The sequence below is a fragment of the Myotis nattereri genome (genome assembly GCF_964212035.1).
Source record: "Myotis nattereri genome assembly, chromosome: 9".
Taxonomy (NCBI): Eukaryota; Metazoa; Chordata; class Mammalia; order Chiroptera; family Vespertilionidae; genus Myotis; species Myotis nattereri.
In genome coordinates, this window is record NC_138084.1 from 29354792 (window position 1) to 29382140 (window position 27349).

At 39.3% G+C, this 27349-nt stretch overlaps 1 protein-coding gene across 2 annotated transcripts in view; it reads right to left on the bottom strand.

Moving 5' to 3' along the window:
* Positions 1-1555: 1555 nt before the first annotated feature.
* ZDHHC13 (zDHHC palmitoyltransferase 13) overlaps positions 1556-27349 on the bottom strand; it is a 43804-nt gene continuing 18010 nt past the window's right edge. For both annotated transcript variants that reach the window (XM_081098097.1, XM_081098098.1), the window contains 10 exons: positions 26442-26567; positions 23488-23621; positions 19973-20073; positions 13452-13576; positions 12554-12616; positions 11770-11863; positions 10827-10910; positions 6573-6730; positions 4043-4140; positions 1556-2526 (listed from right to left, as the gene is read on the bottom strand). In XM_081098097.1, coding sequence (XP_080954223.1) covers positions 2388-2526; positions 4043-4140; positions 6573-6730; positions 10827-10910; positions 11770-11863; positions 12554-12616; positions 13452-13576; positions 19973-20073; positions 23488-23621; positions 26442-26567 — 1122 coding nt within the window. In that variant the 3' untranslated portion in view covers positions 1556-2387. The remainder of the gene's footprint in view (positions 2527-4042; positions 4141-6572; positions 6731-10826; positions 10911-11769; positions 11864-12553; positions 12617-13451; positions 13577-19972; positions 20074-23487; positions 23622-26441; positions 26568-27349) is intronic.

A 27349-nucleotide genomic window follows, 5' to 3' on the forward strand; every position in this document is an offset into this window, starting at 1 on the left:
TAAACAGCAGCTAATATTTTTGAAAATGTAAGGAGGAACACACTGACCTAACACAGAGGTAACTGCAGGAAGCGTCTACCACCTCTGGGGTGGGGAGACAGAAAACAGGTGGAGGAATCCTAGTTTGGATGCCTCGAGGAGAAGTCTCCCAGGGACTAAGTCAGACCTCTGAGGAGAGAGCCCTGCCTGGTTACTGCTGGTGCTTCTAAGGGGTATAACAGGACTGCTTTGGGGAGTGGGAGGTAAGGCAGACACTGATTTTCAGGTGTCACTGTCAGGGTGAAGGGCCATTGTTCAAACAACACTGAGAGGAATAGCCGGCAAGTACAATGGAATAACTCCTTTCTTCCCCTCTTTCTTCCAGTTTACTGTCAGAATTTAATAGAAAGTCAGCTGGCAAGGAGATAGTTTTCAGAATTCTGGCCCCAGAACAGGCAACACAGAGGACAGAAGGGTGAATTTGGTGCATTTCCCTACCACTACCACAAGTTAGTCTCTCTCTCTCTCTTCTCTCTCTCCCTCCCTCTCTCTCTCTCTCTCTCTCTCTCTCTCTCTCTCTCTCTCTCTCTCTCTCTCTCTCTCTTCAGTCTATTTCCCAAAGATTTCTAAATAGCCAGCATTTATTGATCATTTACTATGTGCCTGTTAGAATTCTAACCACTTTACATGTATTAACACATTTAATCCTCTCAACATTTGGAGGTATATGCTATTAGTATCCACATAATACAAATGAAGATACTGAGGCATGAGGATATTAAGTCATTTGCCCAGAGTACAAGTAGCTTGTAACTAGTAGATCCAGGAGTCGAACCAAGGTGTCTAACTATAAAACACTGATTCTCATACCTTTTTTTTTTTTTTAAACTTTCACACTGTGTACTTGAGGGAAAAGCCAAAATAGAATGGTGGAAAGTAAGATTCCTTAATTAAAAATAGTTCTCAAACTACAGCATGTGCACGTAAGAACCACCAAGGAACTTTGAGACAATATGGATTCCAGAATTCACTTCTCAGACAGTAATTTGGAAGGTCTGAGATGAGGAATTTAAACTCTGAACACTTAATCCTGGATGCCACACCCCGACCTGTGCCCAGCCTGATTCTGATGTAAACTGTCTATGGACCACAAGTTGAGAAGACTTACCTGGCAGTGGTTGATAAGAGAGGAAGAGAAGCTATAACTTGAAAAAAAAAATCCTTCCATAGGTTCCCATTGCTCTTGGGGTAAAAGGTAAGTTGAGAATCAGTTTTCAAATACAACTCTTGATCACATCATGTCCTGCTTAAAACCCTTCAATTCATTCAACAAGCTATTCCACAGATTAACTCAAATAGTTATTGAACACATATGTGTCAGGCAGTATTCTAAGTGACTGGGACTCTAGAGTGGTCGTCCCACTTAGTGTCTATGTAACCTTGGAGAAGATACAACTTCTTTAGATATCATTTCCTTACCTGCAAAGGCTCTGTAGGAGAAAGAACGAATCTGGTTAGAGTACAAAGCTTGGTGCAGAGTGAGCACGGTAAACAAAATAATGTTCTGTTGTTTATTCAGAGCCTCAGAAGTTACATGAGGATTTTAGCTTTTACCCTAAGAGCAATGGGAACCTATGGAAGGGTTTTCAGCAGGAAAGTGACATATCCAAGGGTGTATAATATACAATACCAAGAATTAAAGTCAGTATTTCCTCCAGGACAAGGGAAATTAGCAATTATAATCACACCAGTCTAATATTTTCAGGTTACTTAGTGAAAATAATTCATCTTTAAGACTTCTTATGTTCAATTTTCTAAGTAAGATGGAAAACTAAATTAAATCTTGCTTATTGGTGTTAACAGTGATCTCAACTCATGACTAGAATCATGAATCAGTTTGTTTTATACGTACCTTTCCTCAATTTAAGATTTGAGAAATGTTAAGTGTCAGAAACTACAAAAGAACTACAAAAGTTTTTTTTATTAAGTGTGAAAGCAAAACAGTATATCTATTTAAATATTTTTACATATTTATAGATAAAACAAAGACAAATAATTTATCAAAAATTACAAGTTTAAAGAACAGACTATTTTGAAACAGCCAATAAAGTATCTGAAAATAACACTTTTTATCCATAATTAGTGAATATTATCCCCCCCAAAAGTAACTTGCATTTGTAAAAAATATAAAAGTTTTTTTTTTAGATGTCTGCCAAGACTGCTCTTGCTAACTCTAAAAAAAGTATAATGCCTTTATCGACAACTTCTGTTTTCACCAAATGGCTTTAAAAACCACCTGTGTTTCCTCTGGGCTTAGGTGAACTCTAAATCTTCACTTTTACACCACAGGGCGTGAACATAAACATAAACACAAACAAATCAGAGTGAGAGCTTTGGGCTGCTTTGCTTCATACTGAGCGAAGAACTTTTTCCTTAGCTGGGTGAAAGACCATGGTGTATTGTGACGTCCAATCTACTGCATAGGGCTTCACCAAGCCAAAGCAGCCACACTGAAAGAAATCTGCAAGGTTCTGGGTGAACCCAAGGCTGCAAGAAAGGAAGAGAACATGTCTTACTACGTTTCCTGTGTAGCTCTTGACAAACGTTCATTCACACCATAAACATTCACTGAGATTGTACAATGTATAATGTCCTTTGGAGCTCCTACAGGAATCCAGAAGTGAATCAGTTACTGGGCTTATGGGACCTTAAAACAGAAGCCTAGTTCCAGTTCTGGAACTGAATCCCTAATTTCAAGAGTCCCTGGCTTCTGCCCAGAAACCAAATAGCTTCATTTTGGGTCTCCCACTCACTGGGACTGGTCACTGCCATCAGTAAGTTTCTTTCTTTCCTTCCCACTGCCCTAATTCACTTTGATTATCTCAAAGCCCAGAAAAAAAACAATCAACAAGATGGGTTTTTTCTAAACCTATATAGCTCTCTAAATGATGCCCATCTCAATTCCTCCCAGTTCACTTTACATCCTGGAGATTGTCTAGTCCTCCAAAACACTATTGATATAGTCATAGCCCTTCCTTCCATCTCCATCATGCTCGCCCCACAACTTTCAAGGCTCAGCTGAAAATTCCACCTCTACCACAAAGGCTTCCATACTTTAGTATTTATCCCTCTGGTTAAACCACTAAGAAAGGGACTTTATTAATATCACTGCCAGTCTGAAACAATCATCACCAGCTTAATACCGCTCTCCGCTCTCTATCACTTTAGCCACCTCTTCCCAATAAAGTCATTTTCTTTCCTCTTTAAATACACATCAGAGTCACATCCCAGGCTCTGATTTCCTTGTCTAACAGCCTAACAGTTTCATCTTGTACCACAAATGTGCTTTAAAATAGACTGCTCATGAGATATGCAGTGAGTGCTCAAATCCCTGGAGGACTCTGGGTCACCTCCATAGCATTCCCAGCCTCCAAGACCCCTATACATGTGACAGGGAGATAAGCTTCAAAGCCTGATCCTTCATATCTTAAGATGACGACCTTCCTATACAAACATTCTCATTTTCAACTGAGGACAGGTTTTATACAACCAACACTCTAGGAAGAACATACCCCAACCTCAAAAGCTGGCTTCTCCCTGACACAGGTGGGCACCTTAAACATAGGGCTGAAATAATTACTGGTGATAGAAAGCCAGGTTGAAGATCTTGGCAAAGTTCACAATCTAACGCTTTGTACAGATAGCCTTATGGCTGCCTTTCTCAGCCACATGCTTAATTATCTCACATTGACTTCATGCCAGCAATATGCAACCTTGTGACCATGTGGCTTGACTGCAGAGATTCCCCATCTTGGCAAAACTTCACAGTCACTTATTATTTGTGCTGAGTCCAATAGACTAAATCCCAAATTCTTACCACCTTGGGGCTCATGACCTTACCACTCATCTCCACTGAGGCTTCCAAGAAAAAAGAGGGTCAACTCTACCAGATAGCAAGTCAGAGGACACCAGCATGGCCAAGGGTGGTGACACTGGATTGGGCAACCAATGGCTAGACTAGCATCTTCCTTAGGACTCAGTGCAAAGCACAGATCTCACTTACTTGTATGGTGTCCTCCTGAGGGACAATGGCTGCTTCATATGCCTGCTCTGCTTCAGCAGGCTGGTTCTCTCATGGGAGGTCAGGCCCAGAAAAGCAATCTGAAAACGGTTGGGAGGTACATGAAAAATACCACATCAGGGCTCCATCACTCTTAGCAGTGCACCATGGGAAACTGGAAAACATGCAGTACCACCCCCCCTAAAAAAAACAAGTCAGTATCACCTAGACTTCTCACCAAAGGTCAAGGTGAAGGCAGAGACTCAGCAGCGCTAAGTAGACTCTCCTATGTAAATCTAGTAGCTGGGCTTTCTTTTTTATTGTCTTATTTTATTAACCTTCAGGAAAGCACAGTACACTGACTTAATGAGAGTCATGAAATAACTGCTTTAGTAATTACTTCAAGCCATGGCTTATGGCCATGTTTAGATTCTCAATAAATTCAGCATGCAACTTTTAGATAAATAAAATAATATAAGCTCCGTATCAATGCAATTATTTCAACTTGCATATTCTTCTTAGTATCTCTTTGAAAATAGCCAAGTGAAAAAGTTAATAATCTTAAGTAAAGAATATTTAAATCCCTATATTTGGAGAGAGTTAAGAATTAAGGTAACTTGAAAACTCCCAAGTCATTAAAAACACTACTATTGCCCAGCAGGTGTGGCTCAGTGGTTGAGCATCGATCTATGAACCAGGAGGTCACTGTTTGATTCACAGTCGGGGCACATGTCCAGGTTGTGGGCTCAATCCCCCCTGGGGGGTGTGCAGGAGGCAGCCTATCAATGATTCTCTCTCATAATTGGTGCTTCTATCTCTCTTCTTTCCTCTCTGAAATCAATAAAAATATATATTTTAAAAAATACTACTATTTACTGAGTTATCTCATTTAATCCCCCCAAAAAACCCAAACATCAAGTTCCTTATCTTTAAAACAGAGATTATCATCTTCATTAGATTGTTTAAGGGTTTGAGATAATATATTTAAAATACCTAGTGCAGAGGCTTACAGGGGTGAAGCAACTGGTCCAAGGCCCCACAGCTTAGAAAGTGGCAGAACTGGGACTGACACCTCGGTCAATGTGAGAACAGAGCCCATGGTCCTAACTAGCAGTCGACAGTCTCAGTATGACTGGCCACAGTCAAAACCATAACTCACCAGAGCCCTCAGGAACTGAAAGGCTTCGAATAACTGAGCTGTTTTGTTTATTAAGAAAACTTTGCTCTGAATTCCTATACTTGAAAACTATCCAAAGCATTGAGTCCATTTTCCTGCCTTAGAAAATATACACAAATACATTAACCTTTTTTTGTTTATAAATTTAAGAATATTATAGTCTCACATACTTGTACTTATTCTAAGAGTCCATAAAAGGAGGAAGAAAATTAGAATTGATGCCTCAAGTCTTAGGTTCTACATCTAACTCCTCTTGCTGGCCCTATGGCCACAAGCAAGGCATTCAGCATCTTTAGGTTTAGTTTGCTCATCCATATAATGGAGGAGATACTACTCTGGCACAGTCTGCATCTCAAATGTTTGTAAGGAAACAGATGGGAAAGTGCTTTGGAATATGTAAAGCAAGTATAAATATTAGGTATTATAAATGACAGTAATTCCTGTTAATAATCGCAGATGCTGATATCCATTCTTAGCACTAGAGTCTGTAGATATCAGAGGGATAGGAATTTAAGATGAATGTTCAGAAACTTCAGTTCAGTCAGTTTTATTAGCTTAATTCCTTTCCTTAGCAATCTTCCCTTTTAAAATTTTCTTTATTATTATTATTGTAGAATTGATTACTTCCCCATAAAAGTGGAACGTATTTTGCTTTCATTGAATAATGCTCTAATTATCTCAAGTCTTACAGTAAATGACGCAGAGGCGCAGACTGATCAGGGATGGAAACGCCATAGAAAGCTGAAGATGACTACTGCCCTGGAGCCTGGACTTTCTAATGGCCATGACCTTCTCTGGAAGTGCAATTACCATGTCCACTGGTTAGTGGTGTGTATTTCATTTCTTCTCCACTTCTATCCACTTAAGCACTGCATAATAATGATAACAGGCTTGGAAAAGTGAGGGAGAATAATCGCCTCATGCTTGCATGCTTTACGGTTTATACCATGCTTTCAAACACCATACATTTTCACTGCATGATGGAAAAAGCCCTTAAATGGGACTGTCAAAAGACCTAAGTTTCCCGTTCAGATTTTCCTACTCATTGGATGACCTTGAACAATTCAATTCACCTCTGTACCTGTGTAAAATAATAGGTTAGATAATTCCTAGGGCCAACACTTAACAATTTATCATTCTAACTTTAAACCCTGCTGTGAGAGTAGACAGGCATTATTATCCCCATTTCACAGACAAGGAAACTGAAATTCAGGAGTCAAATAACATGCCTACACCCACAGAGAACGTGACAGTCACTAGAAACTAAGTCTTCTGATTTGAAATTAAAGTCTTTCTACCCTAATACAGGTTATTGGAAATATTACCCAAAGGCATTATAAGAAGAGAAATAAATACCTGAAAGAGTTGATTTACTAATAAAAATGATGACCATGAGAAATGGAAAGTTGCCAGCAGGAAGATATATAAAACCCAAGGGGAACAAGCCACAATCTGATTGAGGTAGGTCCATAGTCCATCTTCTCTGAATGTTGTGGCACAATGATTTGACCAATCTGTGAATTCACAAAAAGGAACACATTATTTAAAAAGACAATAAATTGCTGATCATTATGCAGGAAGATTAAAAACCACTGAAGTTTTTTAGGGAAAAAAGAAAGGAAGACATAATGGCCCAGATCAGAACCTGACTTCAAGATTTTATCTCCCAAATGCCAGCTCTTCTAACACAGATGAAAAACGGTACCTCACTGTTAATTATGGCTATGATAACAATGCATTGGTAGTCAGCAGTGAAGAAAAAAAAGCAAAAAAGGTCAACGAAATCATCATTAAGATCAGCATATTCAGCATAAAATGCACTGGCCAGAGAAGTTAATTGTTCAAGAACTCAGGAATGATTATATCCTATCTAATAAAGAGGGAATATGCTAATTGACCCTCACACTGTTGCAAATATGGCAGCGCCCTCAGCCAATAAGGAGGGAATATGCTAATTGCTGCCACACCCTCAAAGATGGCAGCGCCCACAGCCACAAGATGGCCAGCAGGTGAGGGCAGTTGTGGGAGATCAGGCCAGCAGGGGAGAATAGTTAGGGGCAACCAGGCCAGCAGGGGAGGGTTGTTAGGGACGACTGGGCTGGCAAGGGAGTGGTTAGGGGATGATCAGGCTGGCAGACAGAAGTAGTTAGGGGCAATCAGGCAGACAGGCAGGCAGGCAGGTGAGCAGTTGGGAGCCAGCAGTCCCAGACTGTGAGAGGACTGTCCGACTGCCGGTTTAGGCTTGATCCCACAGGGGCTAAATTTCATGCACTGGGCCTCTAGTTTAATAGATATTTGTCTTAGAAAATTCTCTATCTTATCCATGTTATAGCAAGATATGGGCCATCACAGAACTAAATATAAACTCTTATTAAAGCCATTGTTGTGGGCACAAGAAATCCTGTAAGCACCTAGATACCACTGGAACACAAGCTAAGAGCATGCAGTTTCCGAGCGTACTTCTGCACTGGCACCGTAATTTATCCTGCAGAGGGAAAAAGGCCAGGTGAGGAAATGCACGAGAAAGATGCCCCAAGAAAAGTACAGAAAGAGAGTAAGATTCATATGATCACAGCTCAGTTTTTCCCATAGGAGAATTTATTTATATGCCAATTAAAAGAGGACTTCACTGTGATCTTCAGAAAACTGACCCCTAACCCATATAGCTAAGACAGTAGTGAGGTGAAAGTAGGTAGGAAGCAGGAGAAACAAGGAAACAGACCTTTAAGGTTATATAAAGCCAATGACTTTTACAGGCACCATGACTGTTAATAAAGGGCAAACTATTTTTGAAATGAGAAATCTGTAGATTTGTACCCGGAGGTTTCATAAATGCCTCTGACAATTTGATCAGCAGTTTTAGGCAATTTCCCAGAGCAATACTTAAGAGCTCCTGGGACAGGAAGGATATATGAGTCCATGACTTCACTATCAACCGACTGTCCATTTTTGTCCCAAATATCTATATATTTTTTTGTATCATTTAAGTCCCAGCTATCTTTCATGGGTATATGCCAGAAGCATTCTAACAGCAATCATTACAGAACAATAATCAAGGTAACAAGGCAAATTACACTCTTCAGAGCTTCTCACTGGGACGGCACAGAAAGAAGCATCCCATGCACCTGGTATGACATAAGAGAATGTAATTTCCACCAGCAGGCAGCAAAGACAGCTGAGTAGGAAGAGTATTGACTTTCTTTCAGCTTATGGTCTTCCACTGGGAATTATTTCGATAACACAGCATGACCTCAAACTAAAGATTCCATAGAACTGATTTCAGATTTAATATAAAAGATATACTGTAAGTGGCCATGTACATTATCTGATATGCAATATAACACTTTAATATGTACTAACACATTCACTGGCTAATGAGAGGGAACTCCTATTGTGGTTCCAAGTCAATTTTTTTCATCTTTAGATCGCTCGGATACTTAGAATGTTCTTTCTAGCAATAATCTAAGATCTTTCTCCCTGTAACTTGTACAATGCAGACACGTTGAGTTACTTATTGTCCACCCTGAAAACAGACCTCTCAAGATGAAATGGATGGTGCCTGTACAGAGCCAAAAGGAGCTGCAACTGGATCACACAGAGAGGGTGCACAGCAACAGGAGTGTTAATGGTAAACAAAAAAGGTGGGAAGACAGGGAGGACGCATTAGAAAAATGGAGCACTTTTTTTTTAAGTTCATTTTTCCTGTATGTGAAATGATAAAAGATACAATGTCCTCATTCATTGTAAAAAAAAAAAAACCTGTCAAAATATAAATGGGATAAAAGTAACCAGATATGTTCAGCTAGTTGTAAGTGAATGTAAAGGTGAGACTGTTCCTAAGAAACAAAACGTTATATACAAATTCGTTCAGAGCCAGAGGATACAGACAAAGAGGAGGGAAGAACTAATGCATGTCATAAGAAAACAACTTGGAAAGAATGAATGTAATGGAAAATCACTTCTGTCCTTATCAATACAGTCTTATGCTGGACAGACACACCAAACAAAGGGGACTATTTTTAGTGGAGAGAGAAGGAGGAGAGACAAGAGTGGTGTAAAATCTGGCTCCTTTTCCCTAGGATCAAGTCCAAGGCACATGCTGGTCCATGGGCCAGCTTAAAAAGGTTTTCCAGGAACATGCTTTAATGTCAGGCCTTCAAAGGGCAGCCCTTTCAACAGAAAGAAGCACTGAAAAAATCTTTTATTTTCTACACCACAGGACATAATCTAAGAAGTTTCAAATTCCAATGCGCAGGATCCCTGATGGCCTTTGGCAAGAACTGAGATCAGGGATCACAACCTTCTGACTATAAGACCCATTTGAGATGGTGACAGTTATATTGAGCCACAAAAGCATTCCCAAGTGATGTCAGGTGGGAAAGGGGCTGGCAAGGTAATTGAAGTCCTCTCCATGCCTATAGCAGAGCAAGAAACAAACCATTTCACATAGATATTAGCAACCTCTAAAAATGAAACCCCAGACCAAACAGAACTTATAATACTGAATGTTTCTGGGGAGGGGAGCTGGGAGGCTGGGGGACAATGTAGAAGCAACTATCTTTCAAAAACTAAAAATTTTAACTAAAGAAAACCAGGAGGGCAGGGAGGACTTAGGGAGGGGTGGAGCATGGGATGATAAAGGAAAAAGAAAAAAAAGTAGGAAAAAACTTTCCTAATGTCTTCCTGAATCGTTCCAGATTTTAGTTCAAGCAATAAATTAGTATTTTATTGGCAAAATACAAGACTTGAGCATAAATATATGCTCAACAGGAGGGGGGATGGAAATAGAAGCTCTAGAGCCAAACTCTCCCAAAGTTTTCACAATAAATACACAACAGAGTCAAAATAAACTACAATAACAAAGTCAAAATAAATCACAAGCACTACAGGTTTTTCCAGTAAGGTAACGTATTCCAAGGTTTGAAAAGCAGTCATGCATTCTTAGGAGCTACCAAAATCCTTCTTGCTACAACTTAAAAGCTGTTCTTAGTTGATCACCTTGGAACAGCTGGCGTCACTCCCTACATGAGATGCCCAGAGATGGCCTTTACACTGCTCCTAAAAAGTCATTTTCCTTGCTCAGGAATGCAGAATAAGTGATCTAATATTTTCTTCCAAGTTATTATTTCCAACCTTTCAATGATTGGTACAGTTATAAGTTGTGACCTGAGATTTATCAAAGGAAATGAGCTTTGAGTTTTGTTCCAATGTGACAACCTTCCAAGTCCCCCAACCTGTCTTCCTCCAATCTCCCCCTGCCTCCTTTTATTTACTTACCACTCCACTTGCTTTTGTACCTGAGCAGCTGATTTTTCCTCCTTTCACTGGATGATAAATCTGCACTTGCCTTAAATAAATTTGTATTTTTTAACACTTTTCTAATTTATCAAGATCATTTTAGAGTAAAATCTTTTCAAAGGTATTGACAACTAACCTCTCGTAGCATTTCCTGCAGCTTCCCAATGCCAAGAATCTTACCAACATCCATTTAGATTTTATTAGGGTATAGTTTATAGTCACCTAGCCCAAATGTGATATATAAGAGTTCACAAGGACAAGTGTATGTAGATGTGGGTACATGAGCTTGCTGTAAGAAAAATTTATACTTACACATGAAAGATTCATATATAATCCAGTTACACACAACGGAAAGGAAAAATAAGAAGAATATGTAATAGCGATGGTTGCCGAAACCTACATAAAAAAGAAAATCAACATATTTAATATTTTCGTACAATTATGTTCCAGACCAAGAGCCTATTAACCACTTCCTGTCCACAGCCTTCACAAAAGTAAAGAAATAAGCTGTTGCTGTGCTTTTAAGTACCATTAAATCAAAACCAAACATGTCATGGTCAATTGTCCATGTTAACTGAACTAATATTTATTCAATACTTAAAAGAGGTTTTTTGTTTTTGTTTTTAATACAACAAAGTTTACTAAACATATACAGCTCTAGGATGGCCTATACCAGTGATGGCGAACCTATGACACGCGTGTCAAAGGTGACACGCGAACTCATTTTTTGGTTGCTTTTTCTTTGTTAAATGGCATTTAAATATATAAAATAAGTATCAAAAATATAAATCTTTGTTTTACTATGGTTGCAAATATCAAAAAATTTCTTTATGTGACACAGCACCAGAGTTAAGTTAGGGTTTTTCAAAATGCTGACACGCCGAGCTCAAAAGGTTCGCCATCACTGGCCTATACTGTGCTGGAGGGAGAAGCAGGCAGGAATTGGGGAAAATCATACCCTGTCTCTCCCTTTCTTCCATGTGATAAGCTTATACAGGTATTGCTTCTAGACAGCCGGCTTCTGGCTGAGCAGCACTCCCCCTGTGGAAGCGCACTGACCACCAGGGGGCAGCTCCTCCATTGAGCATCTGCCCCCTGGTGATCAGTGTGTATCATGGCAACCGATTGTTCCGCAGTTAGAGAAGATTCTCTGACAAGCAAGAGCTACAAAATGGATTCCCTTCTACTTTTTCTATGAGTCACACACATAACTAAATATAAGCTTAACTTTATGTGGTAATTGAAAAATTTTCACCTATGCACCGTCCAGTCCACAGGCAGTGTTGGTCGTATCGAGCCACACAGGATTTGCACACAGGGCAATGGAGTGACCTTAGTGGCTTCCTTACCTAAGTGGGCAATTAAGAGAGGACCAAGCAAAAATCAGTCTCTCAAACTGGTAACAAATCACAAACAAAATCTTATTCCTAAATCATAAAGACAGTGGCACAAATCATCCTAAATATCAGACCATCAATTCATAGAAAGGCTCTGGAATGCCTTTGTAATATTTACAACTACATGTCCATTTTGTCAAAGCCATCACTAAAGGGGACCTGAATTCCAGGGCTACCAGCACTGACTAATGGGATGAGGCAGTACCATACAGCACAGTGGGCACTGGACTGAGGAGAAGGTAAAATGAGGTACATTTCTGGCTCTGCCAATAATTGGGAGAAAGTTAATTCTCCGTTTAGGCTATAATACCTAAACTGCAAAATGAGAAGTTTCACTAAGTGGTTCTTGGGTCACCATGAGCCTCTGGCTCCAAGTTAGTTTTAACATATGCTTCGTGGCAGGAAAAAGCAAACAAAACATACAAAGAGATTTTTAATCATAGACAACGTCAAGAGATCATAAACATCATTCCCCATATGTTCAAGGCAGAAAATTGTCCTGACAGTAATGCAAAATTAGAACCTGGTAGAAACAAAGGTGTAGAAATATACCGCAAAGATTTGATAAATGTTTACATGAGCAATGTAACCAAGAATTTGCTTTTACTATGGGAGAACATTATGAAGAAAAGGCTCACTCACAAGACACGATGTACAAAATGTCCTGAAGTCCAGACAGCCAGTCTCTGCGAGGGTGATGATATTCTGAAAGATATGCAGTTTGACCTTACATTTGCATTTACTAGGGAATGTATAATGCATGGTCATATACCATAATCACAGCTCTCTCCCCAAACTGAAGTAGCTAGCAGAGCAATTTGGAAGATTTGCCAACACATCATTCTGTGCCTGAAATAATGTAATTTTTTTCAAGGCTGTATTTTCAACTACAGCCAATAAATTAGAATGCACAAAAATTATACCCCCTTCTCTCCATCAATGGCAATGACCTCCCAGTTATAATCTGTTGGAGAAAAATAAACACAGACACTCCTAAAAAGAAACAAAAACTACCAGCATACAACAGAACTGATGGTTATAAGCACCAAGAGCTCAGTCTTTGAGGAACACGGGGTTTAGGTAACAAAGATGACACTCTCCCCAATTTCTAAACATTCACAGGCAATGGAAGACATGCCATGTCATCTGACAACTTCATATCTTAGTCAATAAGGAGGAGGACCCTCCTGCCCCCCGCCAGCTCCTGCCTACTCCATGCATTAAATGAGGGACTTTAATTATATGATCATTATCTAAGCGTTACTATAAAAAAGCAGAAGACCATATCTGCCAACAGAAATTACATCTGAAAAAGTCTTGGTGAGGTATTACTTTAAAGAAATTAAAAATATATATTTCTTTAATTTTCATATAAACAAATGAAAAAGTATGACAGTAGAGAGATATTATTTTGCTGATTCATACATTCCACATTTAATATTATTAGGTGCCAGGCACTAGACAGTCATGACAGAAACCAACATGGCTATGAAGTTCACCCTCCTATTTTAAAATCAGTAACATTACAAAGAAAGCTCACCGTTTTCCTTTCTTCTTCAGAAGCCTTAGTGAAGCCTGGATCCGTTGCCCAAGTCTTATAGAAAAAATAGAGGAAGCCTATCATGCTGAAAATAAAAACAAAATAGAAAGGAGTGCCTGCCAGATGTTAAAGCCAAGTTAAGGAACATATTGGACCTCCCATAATTATGACACAAGCAAATTTCATCATTGGTGCCTAAGACTCTCTCTTCTCTGCATTCTATCCTCATCTTCCTTTATGTAACACATCCTGCCCCCATAGCTGGCTCCATCCTATGTTCTAATCCTATGGGAATTTGGTCATGGTTGACAAATTAATCCCTTGTCAAATAGTTGAAACCCACATGAAATATTGATAGGAAGAGTTGCAATACATGAAGAGCATCCTGAAGAATGAAAAACATTCAAGATCCAAATAAATTAATCTCTAATGGTATAATGTGGCTCTCCTGAGAGCATCCAGAAAAATATTTTCTGATCATTCTAACCAAATCATTCAAAGAAAAAAGCCACTTGGTTCAGAGATTTCAACTAAAACTATTTTTTTATATATTAAATGCTTGCAAAAATTTCCTACTGCAAAGTTTAATACCTAGACATAAGTGATTTAGACTGAGTTAATTTAAAACAAAAGAAACTGCTCTCCCTGCAAAGTGATTATAAGTCAAATATTATTTGGGAAAGGCACATGATATAAACTGAGATAAAAATTGTTTCAAGTATAAATGAACAGTCCTCACTACAAAATCTTTGTATAAAAATTAAAATTTTGCTCCAGTAAAATTGTGTGCAGTAATCAACCAATACGCCAGTAATAAACCAACGTCCTTGCCCAATTTAAATCATTATTGACACAGTAGCTTTATTTGCCTTCCAGGGTGTTGCCAAGACGTCTGGTGCCAAACTTCAGAGTAGAAAAGGTGGTCATAAAATAAGACTCTTAAACACTTGCTGCTCAAATTGTGAGCCTTGGACCCACAGCAATGGCTTTACCTGGGAGCTTGTTAGAGGCAAGAACCACAGACCTTACCCCAAAACAGCAGAATCACTCTGCTGTAACTCACAGAAACCAGCACAACCACATCTGGTTCAGGTCAGAAGGAACGAATCTTATTGGTTTAGTTTACTAGTTAATCTGTAGCTAGGCCTGGCTTTAAGAAAGAGATAGGGTACAGAAAATTGTGTGAAATTGAATTTTAACAAATATGCTTACTTAGAATTAATTAAGAACACTATTTAAAAGTCCACAGGACAGATCTTTTGTTAAAGAATCCCATCCTTCTGCTCCCCCTGCCCCAGAAAATCGTGATCAACATATATGACACATTCCCAAAAACACACCAATGAATCATATGATTACCCCTCTTATTAAACTAACTGAATTTCTGCTCTGAATAACTTACAACTCCTCTCCCTCTAAGTAAAGTGAATTGCACTCTATCTCCTCACATAAAAGCCAAACATTCCTTGCTTCCACGCCCTTGCTTTGTGTGCTTCACTGACCTCAAATGCTCCCCCCTCTCCACCACCGCCCCTTCCCCGTCTAATTATAAAACCACACTTTTAGCATGTCCAGGTTCTAAACGCCTTCCAGACCTAACTTACACCCCCTTCCCTTTGTAGGTCATTCCCTACAGAGGCTTCTCCCTCTTATCGGAATCTAAGAATGCTTATTCTATGGCACTTATACCTCAAATTATAGTTATTTGTAGACATCTCAACCTTTCCAGTTAGCTTGTGACTCCTGCAGTCAATAAGTTTCTCAACTTGGACTAACTGGCTTTATTTCCTTAAGAATTCTTTAGATACTTCAGCTCTACCCTATAGATCTACCCTACAGAAGCCTATTCCTCATGCTCAGTGAGTGCTCATTCTACACAATGCACTGGTTTCCAAATGATAGATTTCCAAATGCGAAGGCAGTGCTCAGGCTAAGCAGCAACATTATTCTTCACAAAACACTGTTCCTTACACAACATTGTTCCTGGTCAAGTTCCTGTTTATGCTCCTGCCTGCCCTTTTCTTTTAAAAGAACAGAATTGAAAACAGAACAAACACACTTCAGGTGTGTGCTGACCAGTGCAGAGGACAGAGAGACTGCTGCTGTCCTTTGCTTGGACACTCAAAGCCTCATAACCCTATTGGCGGATACGCTGGCTTCCGTGACAGCGCATCACTACCCACACCCGGCTTTTAGTCAAAGCCCCTGGTTCTTGTTCACTTGACCTGAAGCTATGTCATTTTCACACGTGCTTGTACATATTCTCTGAAACCCAGTACGGGACTTCACATGAGTTTATGCCTCTTAAACTTTACTCAGCTATAGCCAGAATCTTTCATCTTTAGTCTTTAATCTTACTTCCCAACTCATTAGTATGATCTTACCTCCTTCACTTGATACTGTCTCATAAAAACCATTATTTCCTGAGCCAAAATAAACTGATCATCTGAGGAGCTAACCTAGAGCTGCCCTTAAAATTAATTTCAACATGCAGCCTTCTACACAGATTTTATTTATAAGACTAGTTAATAATAATAATAGGTATTATTTACAGAATTCCAATTACGTAATGGGGACCATGGTCAGCAATTTACAAACATCATAGCACAGTAGTCCTTGCAGCCACCCCACTATTATCCCCAGTTTAAAGAAAAACTGAGACTCAGTGAAATTAAATAACTTGTCCAATGGTACATAATAAGGAAAAGGGCCAAAACTTAAATTCATGCTGATTCCAAAGATGGTCCTCTTTCCACAGTGCCCCAGACCCTCTTCCCACATGGCAGCTGTAGAAGCAGAAGCCCCCACACAATCCAGACTTGGCAACCTGAGACAAAACTAGTTTAAACACTCAGATGAGCCTTTACAGGGTAGCGCTTTAGTTCATACCCATGGCAGTTCAAACAGCATTTACCATTCAGCTTGAAAAACACCGATCCGACAGCGAAGTGTGCCACCTACTGACTGACATTCTCCCACCAGTAACAGGCTCATATGGATGCCTGGATCAAATGGCTTTATGCTGAACATGTGAGTAAAATATCCCATCTCGTCAACTCCAACATCTTAACATTCTGTCTGGCTACGGAAATCAGTTCTTCTGATGTAATGGCATCTTTTCAAACAGTGAACAGTTTGTAATTAAACTCAGCTGCATACCAAATTCTTCAACTGAGGTTTTTAAACTACAGTAGAATTACATTGTTGTTAATATTGATTCTATAAACCTGAAATAATTGTAAAGAATAACTACAGTACTTTTTGTGCAAAAATTGAAATAATGTAGTTGCTCACAATTTTAAAAATTCATCAAGAAACACAATTGTAGAAAAACCAAGATGGCGGCATAGGTAAACATCTGAGTTAGCTGCCTCGAACAACCACTTCACAAATACAACTAAAAGACGGAACGGACATCACCCAGAACCACGGGAAAGCTGGCTGAGGGGAAATTCTTCAACTAGAAGGAAAGAGAACAGCATTTGAGACTCAGAGGAGGCGCAGTGCGGAAAATACAAAGGTGCGGAGGTGCGCGCGGAGCGGGCTGGTAGCTGAGGGCGCGGTTGTCGTTTTCAATCAGGAGGGAGTCTCAGATTCTGAGCTCCAGTTCTGGGTGAGTCTCTAGGGACCCAGACTCAAACGGGAGAAGCGGGACTGTCTGGCTTCGGTCGGAACGCGAGGGCAGCTTTCTCTCCGAGGTCTGCAGCGGTTGCTGGGACTCTGAGAGGCAGAGCCTCTGGGGACGGGACTGAGAGCAGCCATAACTGCTCCCTCTGCCCGCTCTGTTGATCCTGTGTGACCCGCCCCGCCCAAGCCCTGCACAGTGTCATTCACTGGATAGCCTCAGGCAAAGGCTAGATTAGCACCTCCCTAGAGGACAGAAGTTTTCCCACTGCAGACACAGCTGATTCTCACAGCCAGTTGGCCTGGAGGTCAAATCCCCCTAGTATTAACTACAACAATCAAGGCTTAACTACAACAAGACTGCGCACAAAGACCACTAGGGAGTGCACCAAGAAAGCATAAAAAATGTGGAGACAAAGAAACAGGACAAAACTGTCAATGGAGGATATTGAGTTCAGAACCACACTTTTAAGGTCTCTCAAGAACTATCTAGAAGCCGCCGATAAAGTTACTGAGATCCTCAAGAAATCTAATGAGACCCTCGATGTTATGATAAAGAACCAACTAGAAATTAAGCATACACGGACTGAAATAACGAATATTATACAGACTCCCAACAGCAGTCCAGAGGAGCGCAAGAATCAAGGCAAAGATTTGAAATGCGAAGAAGCAAAAAACACCCAACCAGAAAAGCAAAATGAAAAAAGAATCCGAAAATACAAAGATAGTGTAAGGAGCCTCTGGGATAGCTTCAAGCGTACCAACATCAGAATTATAGGGGTGCCAGAAGAAGGGAGAGAGCAAGATATTGAAAATCTATTTGAAGAAATAATGACAGAAAACTTCCCCTACCTGGTCAAAGAAATAGACTTACAAGTCCAGGAAGCGCAGAGAACCCCAAACAAAAGGAATCCAAAGAGGACCACACCAAGAACCATCATAATTAAAATGCCAAGAGCAAAAGACAAAGAGAGAATCTTAAAAGCAGCAAGAGAAAGAAACTCAGTTACCTACAAGGGAATACCCATACGACTGTCAGCTGATTTCTCAACAGAAACTTTGCAGGCCATAAGGGAGTGGCAAGAAATATTCAAAGTGATGAATGCCAAGAACCTACAACCAAGATTACTTTATCCAGCAAAGCTATCATTCAGAATTGAAGGTCAGATAAAGAGCTTCACAGATAAAGAAAAGCTAAAGGAGTTCATCACCACCAAACCAGTATTATATGAAATGCTGAAAGGTATCCTTTAAGAAGAGAAGAAGAAAAAGGTAAAGATACTAATTATGAACAACAAATATGCATCTATCAACAAGTGAATCTAAGAATCAAGTGAATAAATAATCTGATGAACAAAAAAAAAAAAAAAAAGAAACACAATTGTAAAACTGTTTACTCCAATGCCACATGGGTTGTTAAACAAACGAACAAACAAACAAAATCAGCCATCTCTTCTCAACAGTATGTCAATTACCCGAGAATTTACCAGCCTTGGGATCTCTGTGCTGTTACTTGATGGTTATGTGTAAATTTAATTATTTTTATATCACATAATGATATCATCTAAGCTTTCATTAAATGGTGGCAATAAGGTTAGTGCTTAAAAAGCTGCCCCCAAATCAGTAATTATGAGACAAAGGTTAAATTAATAAAGTCAAATGAACTCCATGGTATGCTGTACCATTCATTTAGATTAAAGGAATCTGAAAAATATTAGCAATAATGCTCAGAAATAAGAAGCACCATTAAAGTAGAAACGTGCTATAATGAAAGTAGATGTATACACTCTAAGAGTTCATATGCCTCTCACTTTACAAATGAAAAAATATTCTTAAATTTGAGTGTATGAATCTCTCCCATAAGTACTACTCTTTCTTTTTAAAATGCCATTACCAGAAATAGAAATAACAGAGAAGTTAAAGGAATATGCTTAAAGGTACATTTCTATTCACCACATTCCTTCTCCTACCTGTAAGGAAAACAAGTTTATAATGGGTTTCTAGAATCCTTGGAAGGGAATAAGGGATACTGGAAAGAAGTAGGAAGATGGAAAATTGGAGGAAATGCCTCCCTCGTACTGGGAGCTATAAATAGCTATAAACTAAGAAGTAATCCCTGTTCCTACTTCTAGGTGACTAGATTTTGGTCAACCCTAAAAGCACAGCACACCCCTACGCTGGACTTGGTCTGAGCCCTGCTCTTCAAGTGATAAACCTACTTGTTAGGTGAGTTTTGTTGTTGTTGTTTGTAAACCATGGGCTGCCATCCATTAGCAGGCCATGAAAGAATTAAGTGGGCTGTGACCAGCATGTTTTTTAAAAAGAAATCTAATAGGATAAAATAAAATTTCAGAGTAAAACACATATTAGGAATACCATTTTCTGAAATGTTTGCTTCACATATGTTTTGGGTAGCAATGTATACTTATTTTTATTGTGGACTAAGATTCACCACCTAGGTTAATAACACTGTATTGGCCACTGCTGAGGAGGCCACATTTCCCCCAAATCCCTCCATGTAGGCCACCTTGGTACCCAGAAGATTTATTAATAACTATAACCGCTGACCAAGTTAAAAGATCCATCTGACCTTGAAGAGAAACTCAATGCAATACAATAATATTTTATGGACCCAAATAAAATAATATTTCATTCTACTGTTTCCTTCCAATGAGTAATAAATACTAGACACCTACTGTTTCCATTGTGTGCTCTGAGATTATTTTCAAAGTTGAGTAGATTTTCAACACTAAACATATTCAACTAAAATCACTAACTGAATACAAATATTAATTGCATTCCCTGGATCTAGTCTAACATCTATATTTCTAACAATGGCATTACTATTTTTTAAAGGCAAAAAGAGATAGGCATTTAAATTTAAGCTTGAAGGATATGAGGGAAGAATAAGATGAACCAAGTCACAAATATCCAAAAAATGGAACTTAGCAGAAAGACCGTTGGTAAGTACACAAGGCACTTATACCCAAACAAGAACCTAAAAGAGAAAAAGATACACAGGAGGTATTAGTGAAAACAAGTATGACTCACATTAATTTTAGTTCTAAATTCCATTAAATAGTAACAGTGATAATAATGATTCCCTTAAATACCAACAACAGCTTTCACTTACCGCTTACCATGTGCCACTTTCCACAAGGTAATGAGCTATGCATTAGCATCCACCGTTTTACTCATGAGAAAACTGAAGCACAAGGGCTCTCAAGAAGTAAATGTTCTCGTTCTTACAGCTAACTTACACATTACTTCATCCCCAATCACTTTATATTTTCAATGATTCTTTTATTTCTATTGAGACATATCATATTTGTATTTATTTTGGGGGTGGTCACAATCATATGTACAAATAATCCAAAATGCAAATTTTAAATACTTGGAGATTCACCTTCCCATCTGACAAGCTTTCTTCTAGAGCAGTGGTTCTCAACCTTCCTAATGCAGTGACCCTTTAATATAGTTCCTCATGTTGTGGTGACCCCCAACCATAAAATTATTTTCGTTGCTACTGCATAACTGTAATTTTGCTACTGTTATGAATCGTAATGTAAATATCTGATATGTTATATGTGTTTTCCAATGGTAGCGACCCACAGGTTGAGAACCGCTGTTCTAGAGGCTTGCAGGCTATTTCTGAAACATACATCCCTTTCATCCCACAACAGCTTGAGAAGCAGCCACTGGACATAAAAAGATACATAAAGATTAAAAGTGGCACTAGTCATCAGAACACCAACCATCTCACTTGGATATAACAAGAAGCTTGGAAGTCCACACAAAACTTACTCAAATGTTAATATGGTAGTTTCAAAATAAAAAAATAAATAAATCTGTCTTTCACATTACATACTCAATATAGTAAATCTATGCATGAATATCGTTTACCTGGACCTGTTTTTAAATTTATAGGAGGAAAAGACAACAGTTGATGACAGGCATGAAAACGGTTTTTTAAAAGCTATCAAGATCATTAGGATATTATGATAAAATATTTGAGAACTAAAATCCCAAACCTAATATGCTGCCAGAATAGGCCATATGGAGCCCATGTAACCTCCAGGGCATGACCTGACTGAGATTGTGCAGCAAAAATGTGTTTGAACTAATTAAGTAGTACAGTGAACTATCTCATTTGTAAAAGACTGTTTACTTCTGACAGGCATCACATAGCAGCCTGGATCAATAAGCAACTGCCCCTGGAGCCTAATAATAGTAGAAGTTTGCAGCTGCTTACCTCCACGAAATTGGGCTCTACAATTTGTGAGAGAAATAAAAGCAGTATGGATAAAGTGGCCATATGCATTTGTCTCCCATTTGAATTGTGTTAATATGTCAAGCCTGGCATATGAAGCCCTCAACTCACTTATCAAAAACAAAAGTCTTCATATACTTTTTTATAATTTGGGTTTTTATTAAAATAAACAAAATTTCAAATACCCCTATCCAAGATCAGTAAATACTACCCTTGCTTTCTCTCTGGAAAAACAAAAAAGTGATGATTATGATACCTGGTGATTTGGCTTAAATTTTGTTTGGAGACTGAGTCAATCCACTTAGTGAAAAATGAATGACTATTTCTAAGTTATAAGTTTTCTGAATAGCAGACAATTTAGAAACTTCACTATTTTCCATAAATTTGAGCTTTTACTTTATGTTTAAATTCTAATTCACTTCCAGCCAACTGTCCTGCTCTTGAGTGACAGAGAATCCTAAATGGTAAGATTCCTCTAATACTCTGTTTTTTCTTATGACAAAGTAGCATATGCTTATTCCAGAAAAAGCTGGCAGGCATAAGAAGGGCAGAGGAATCTCATGATCACACCCTGAAGAGAGCAACACTATTTACTTTAAGGTCTTTTCCTATGGATCATCATTACAGTTTTCTTTCACTCAGGAGAGGTTTCCTACTTGTATGGGCCTTGCATTCCAGGAAACAGTGGTTAAGTGCTATGAAGAAAACAAATGGGGAATCGGAAGGCCTCACTAAGGAGGTGGTATTGGAACTTGGGCCTGAATGAGACATCTCCAGCTATGCAATCAGAACATGTCAGACAGAGACCAAGTGAAAGCCAAGGCCCAGGGTGAGAGGAGTTTGATGTGTTCTAAAACCAGAAAGAAGGGTAGAGACAATGAAGGAAGGAGATGAAGTCAGAGGGGAGGAAATGAATCACATAATACCTCCTAGGCAAGGAGTTTTGATTTTATTCTGAGTAGAAGGAAAGCCCATGGAGGGCTTTAAGCAGGGAAAAAAGACAGAACCTAATCTGCCTTTTTAAAAGACTATACTGATTGCTAAGTGGGGATGAGCTGGGGGGGGGGGGGGGGGGGGGCGGGGCGGTGGGGGGAGAATAAGAGTTGGAGTCAGGAGGCCAGTTAGGTTTGACCGAGGGTGCCAGTTGTGGAGATGCAGAGAGAAGATCCAATGTAGGCTGAGCAAGAAGGACTTGGTAATGAGCTGGATGTGGGAAGTGAAGAGAAGGGAAGAATTGAGAATGGCATTAATCCAAGGATGATAGCCATTATTCAACGTGAGAAACTGGAAAGGGTAAAAGAGATGAGTGTGTGACAAAATTATTCAGCATTGCGTGTCAGCCATGATTCTAACCATTGAATGTGTGTTGACCATGAGACAGGCATTGTCAAAATTATTATCCTCATTTTATACACGGAAAAATTGAGGCACAGAAAGGTAAAGCAACTTGTTCAAGATTGGCCTGCTATATGAATCTGACTCTTAACCAATGACTATATGGAACCATCTATAATAATAAATGAATAATATGCTAATTAGACCGGACATCCTTCCAGACATCCTTCCTTCCGGACAAAGCCGCAGTGGGCGGGGGACGAGGCAGAGGCGGCCACTGCGGCAACAGGGGGCCAAGGCCCTTGCACAAATTTCGTGCATTGGGCCTCTAGTGTATAAATATTTTCCTAAAAATAGAACCACACCATAGTTACTATTTTATAACCTCCTGTAATTTAACTAGGTTGTTTCCACCAAATAACATTAAGAACAAAAATAATTAGTTCAAAATGAATTTAGATTTAGAAAAGAAAAAAGCAAAATTTCTGAAAAATAGGCAAAAATGCTTCAAGATGCAAATTAGTTAAAAAAATCTCCCCATTACTCACCAAAATTACCATTTCAAAAAGTGAGCTAGGATATTTATTTTCAACTAGTTGTCAATTCAATTAAATTATTGTGTTGACCAATTAGCTTTCAGTCCAAGCACATGCTACCAAAGTCCTTCCTTCCCAGCAACCCTGAGGATGTTTCTATGTGATAAGTAACAGAGCTCAATAAAAACCTGTAATTTCAGCTAGTCAATAATAGAAATAAGCAATCAAATTGGAATGCAATAATCAGCCTTGCAAAGACTAATATACACACCTTGGAAACAAAGATGTCAGAAAAAGCAATGTTATTAGAAGACATCCTTTTAAAAGCCAAGAATCTGAATTGAAGTCCAGTATGTATCCAACAGCCCACATGGTAATCACAGAAAGCATCAGCAGCAGGAAGAGCTATTAAGAGATTCAGAGTTTTAGAACTTTATGGATTTTACCTCCTAAGTATCTAATAATAATTAGTTCATCAGCAGAGCTACTTCTTAAACATATAATAACAAGTAATACAATAGCAGAACAGAGTTTTCCTTCAAAATTGCTGATTGATAAATCTGATGTTTGAGAAATTACAAATCTTGGAAACAATCTTTCAAAAGCCTTACATTTTATAAAATGTTACTTACACATATTTTGTTTTGCTTTCCTCTCCGTCAAGAAATGGTGGTCGTTTAGAAAAGTGTTCATGATAGCTGACATTTAGAAAAGCAATAATTTCTTTCAAACAATATTATATGCCAGAAAGCATAAACCAAGACAAAAAGGCCACACAAAAATCAATACACCCAAGATTTAATGAGGAGAATATAAGAGTTCCAATCTGGGCACCAGATGGTGCCATTCCCTAATAAAGAGGGTGAGAAGGAACAAGTTTTCAGAAAAGATGAGTTTAGCTTAGCACATGTGGAATTTTAGATGAATGTGGACACCTAGTGGATATTCAGGAGGCAGTCAGAAAAGCAGGTCTACCACTCAGGAGGAAACCTGGACTTATCAGCATATAGGGGGTAAAGTCATGAATGAACAACATTCCAAGGACTGTGTGCAGGTACAAAGGGGGAGAATCTTGGCCAACACAAATAATTAAGGAGAAAAAGCTAAGTCCTCGGAGGTAACTAAGAAAGAGTGACCAGTGCGATCAGAAATGCAGGATGAGAACCAGGAGAAAGAAAGGTTCCCCAGAAGCCAGGGAGGAGTTTCAAGACTGGAGTCATTCTTGGTGTCAATGTCACACAGCGGCCAGAGACTGAAACATGTCCTCGCAAAGTCAAAAGAATGAAAGCCTATGAACCAACAGTGTGGCTACCTGCACTGAAGCTGGCACCACATTTTTACAATGCATGACCTTGGCAGCAAACAGAGAAAATATATTCTGCCCTATCTTCTTCAATTTTTACTTCTCTGAGCCATATTCTAAGAATGGATAATTTCAAATGATATCAAATCTTTAAAATTTTTCCAAATTAGATTGCATAACACCAAATGAGCAAATTTAATTTTTAGACAAAAAAGGTAAACTTAAAATCTACAAGCAATTTAACTTCAGAACAGAAATAAGAATTAAATATGGAACTCAAAATTTTAACTCCAGATGTAACACTCATAAATGAGCCACACTATTCATTTATTCAACAATTATTCCAGAGCATATACAGGGTGGGGCAAAAGTAGGTTTACAGTTGTTCGTATGGGAAATACAATAATCCTATTTAATAAAAGGGTAATATGGAAAATACAATAATTCTATTTAATAAAAGGGTAATATGCAAATTGACCCTAATAGCAGAACCACTGGGAATGACTGGTCACTATGACACACACTGACCACCAGGGGGCAGACACTCAATGCAGGAGCTGCCCCCTGGTGGTCAGTGCATTCCCACAGGGGGAGCTCTGCTCAGCCACAAGCCAGGCTGATGGCTACCAGCACAGCGGTGGTGGTGGGAGCCTCTCCTGCCTCCTCAGCAGCGCTAAGGATGTCCAACTGCAGCTTAGGACTGCTCCCCGCTGGCAAGTGGACATCCCCCGAGGGCTCCCGGGCTGCCAGAGGGATGTCTGACTGCCAGCTTAGGCCCGATCCCCCGGGAAGCAGGCCTAAGCCAGCAGGTGGTCATCCCTTGAGGGGCCCCAGACTGTGAGAGGGCACAGGCCGGGCTGAGGGACTCTCCCCCACCCCGAGTGCACAAATTTTTGTGCACCAGGCCTCTAGTTAATAAATAATACAAAATTAAACTCTGTGTTTTGTGTATTCACAACTGTAAATCTACTTTTGCCCCACCCTGTGTATGTAGGCACTATTCTAAGCACCTCAGATACATCAATGAATTTAAGGTCTTTCTCTCATGAAGTTTAAATTCTAGCAGGGAAAAACAGACAAATGTACTAAGAGAATTTTATAATACATAAAAAGCTCCAGCCCTTGTAAGGACTTTGGAGCCTTGTAAGGACTTTGGCTTTTATTCTGAGAGAAAGGAAGAAATGTAGGATTCTGAGCAGATAAATGATAGGATCTGACATACATTTTAAAAGATTCATCTGGCTGCTCTGTTGAGAACAGACTAGAGGTGAGTCAGACAACTGCAATAATTTATATGAAAGATAATGGTGGCTAGACCAAAATGCCATTGGTGGAATGGTGAGCAGGCATTAATGGATATAAACTGAGGGCAGAGTAGCCTATACCTTTTTCTAATGGCCTAGATACATGTTATGACTGAGAAAAGGCACAGGTGATTGGAAAGCTGGAGTTGCCATGTACAGAGCTGTGGAAGGCTATGAATGGAATAATTAGGGAGGGGTGGGGAGAAGATGAGGATTTCAGTTTTGGATGTTGTATGGAGATGCCTATCAGACACTGAACTGGATAAGTTATACAGGTAACTGGGAGATACGAGTCTGGAAAGGTCTGAACTAGTGAAAACATTGGGAGTTACCAATACTGTATATAGATGGCATTCAAAGCCATGTAAATGCATGAAATCACTAAAGGAATGAATGAATACAAATAAAAGAAGTCCAAGGACAAAGTCCTGGGGCACCCTACTGTATGAGGTGGGGGAAAAGCAAAGGAGTTGGCAAAGGAGACTAAAATAAATAAACCATTATTTATTTCTCTCTCCCTCAAATACCTAAATGCAAAATAGGTGTAGTATTCATGATGACCCTCTCCATAGAAATCTGGTGTTAGTTAATTTAGAATCATTCTGAAAGTATAGTTACCTCGCATTTCTGTAGCCACCTCCAAAGTCTGAACTTTTTGTTAGCTCTCATTTTGGCTTCTGTTTTTAGCATGTGAATAATGAGCCGATTTTTACTTTGTAGAGCCATCTCAAGAGGTGTTTCTCCCTAAAAAAAGAAAAAAAAAGTTCAATCACATTTTTTTAAATATTTTATTGACTTTTTACAGAGAGGAAGGGAGAGGGATAGAGAGTTAGAAACATCGATAAGAGAGAAGCATCGATCAGCTGCCTCCTGCACACCCCCTACTGGGGATATGCCTGCAACCAAGGTACATGCCCTTAACCGGAATCGAACCTGGGACTCTTCAGTCCCCAGGCCAACACTCTATAATATCCAAACCGGCTAGGGCTCAATCACATATTTTATATAGCATGGGTACTAGACTTTTTTTTTTTATTGTATGATTCCATTTTTTTTTTTAAATTGAATTTATTGGGGTGACAATAGTTCACAAAACCATACAGGTTTCAAATGTACAACTCAATAAAACATCATCAGCACACTGCATCCTGTGCCCCAAGCAAAGTCTCTTTCCATCCCCATTCCCCTGCTCCTTGCCCATCTCCACCTGGTCTCCACCCCACTTTCCCTCTGCTTGTCACCACCCTGTTGCCTGTGTCTCTGTGTTATATATACATACTTTTTGGCTAATCCCTTCACCTTCTTTTATCCAGTTCCCCCACCCTACTTCTCCCTAACAGCTATCAGTCTGTCTCATGTATATCCATGCCTCTGTTTCTTTTTTTATATATATACACATTTTTATTGATTTCAGAGAAGAAGGGAGAGGGAGAGAGAGAAACATCAACAATGAGAGAGAATCATTGGTTGGCTGCCTCCTGCATGCTCCCCACTGGGAATCGAGCCCACAATCCAGGCATGTGCCC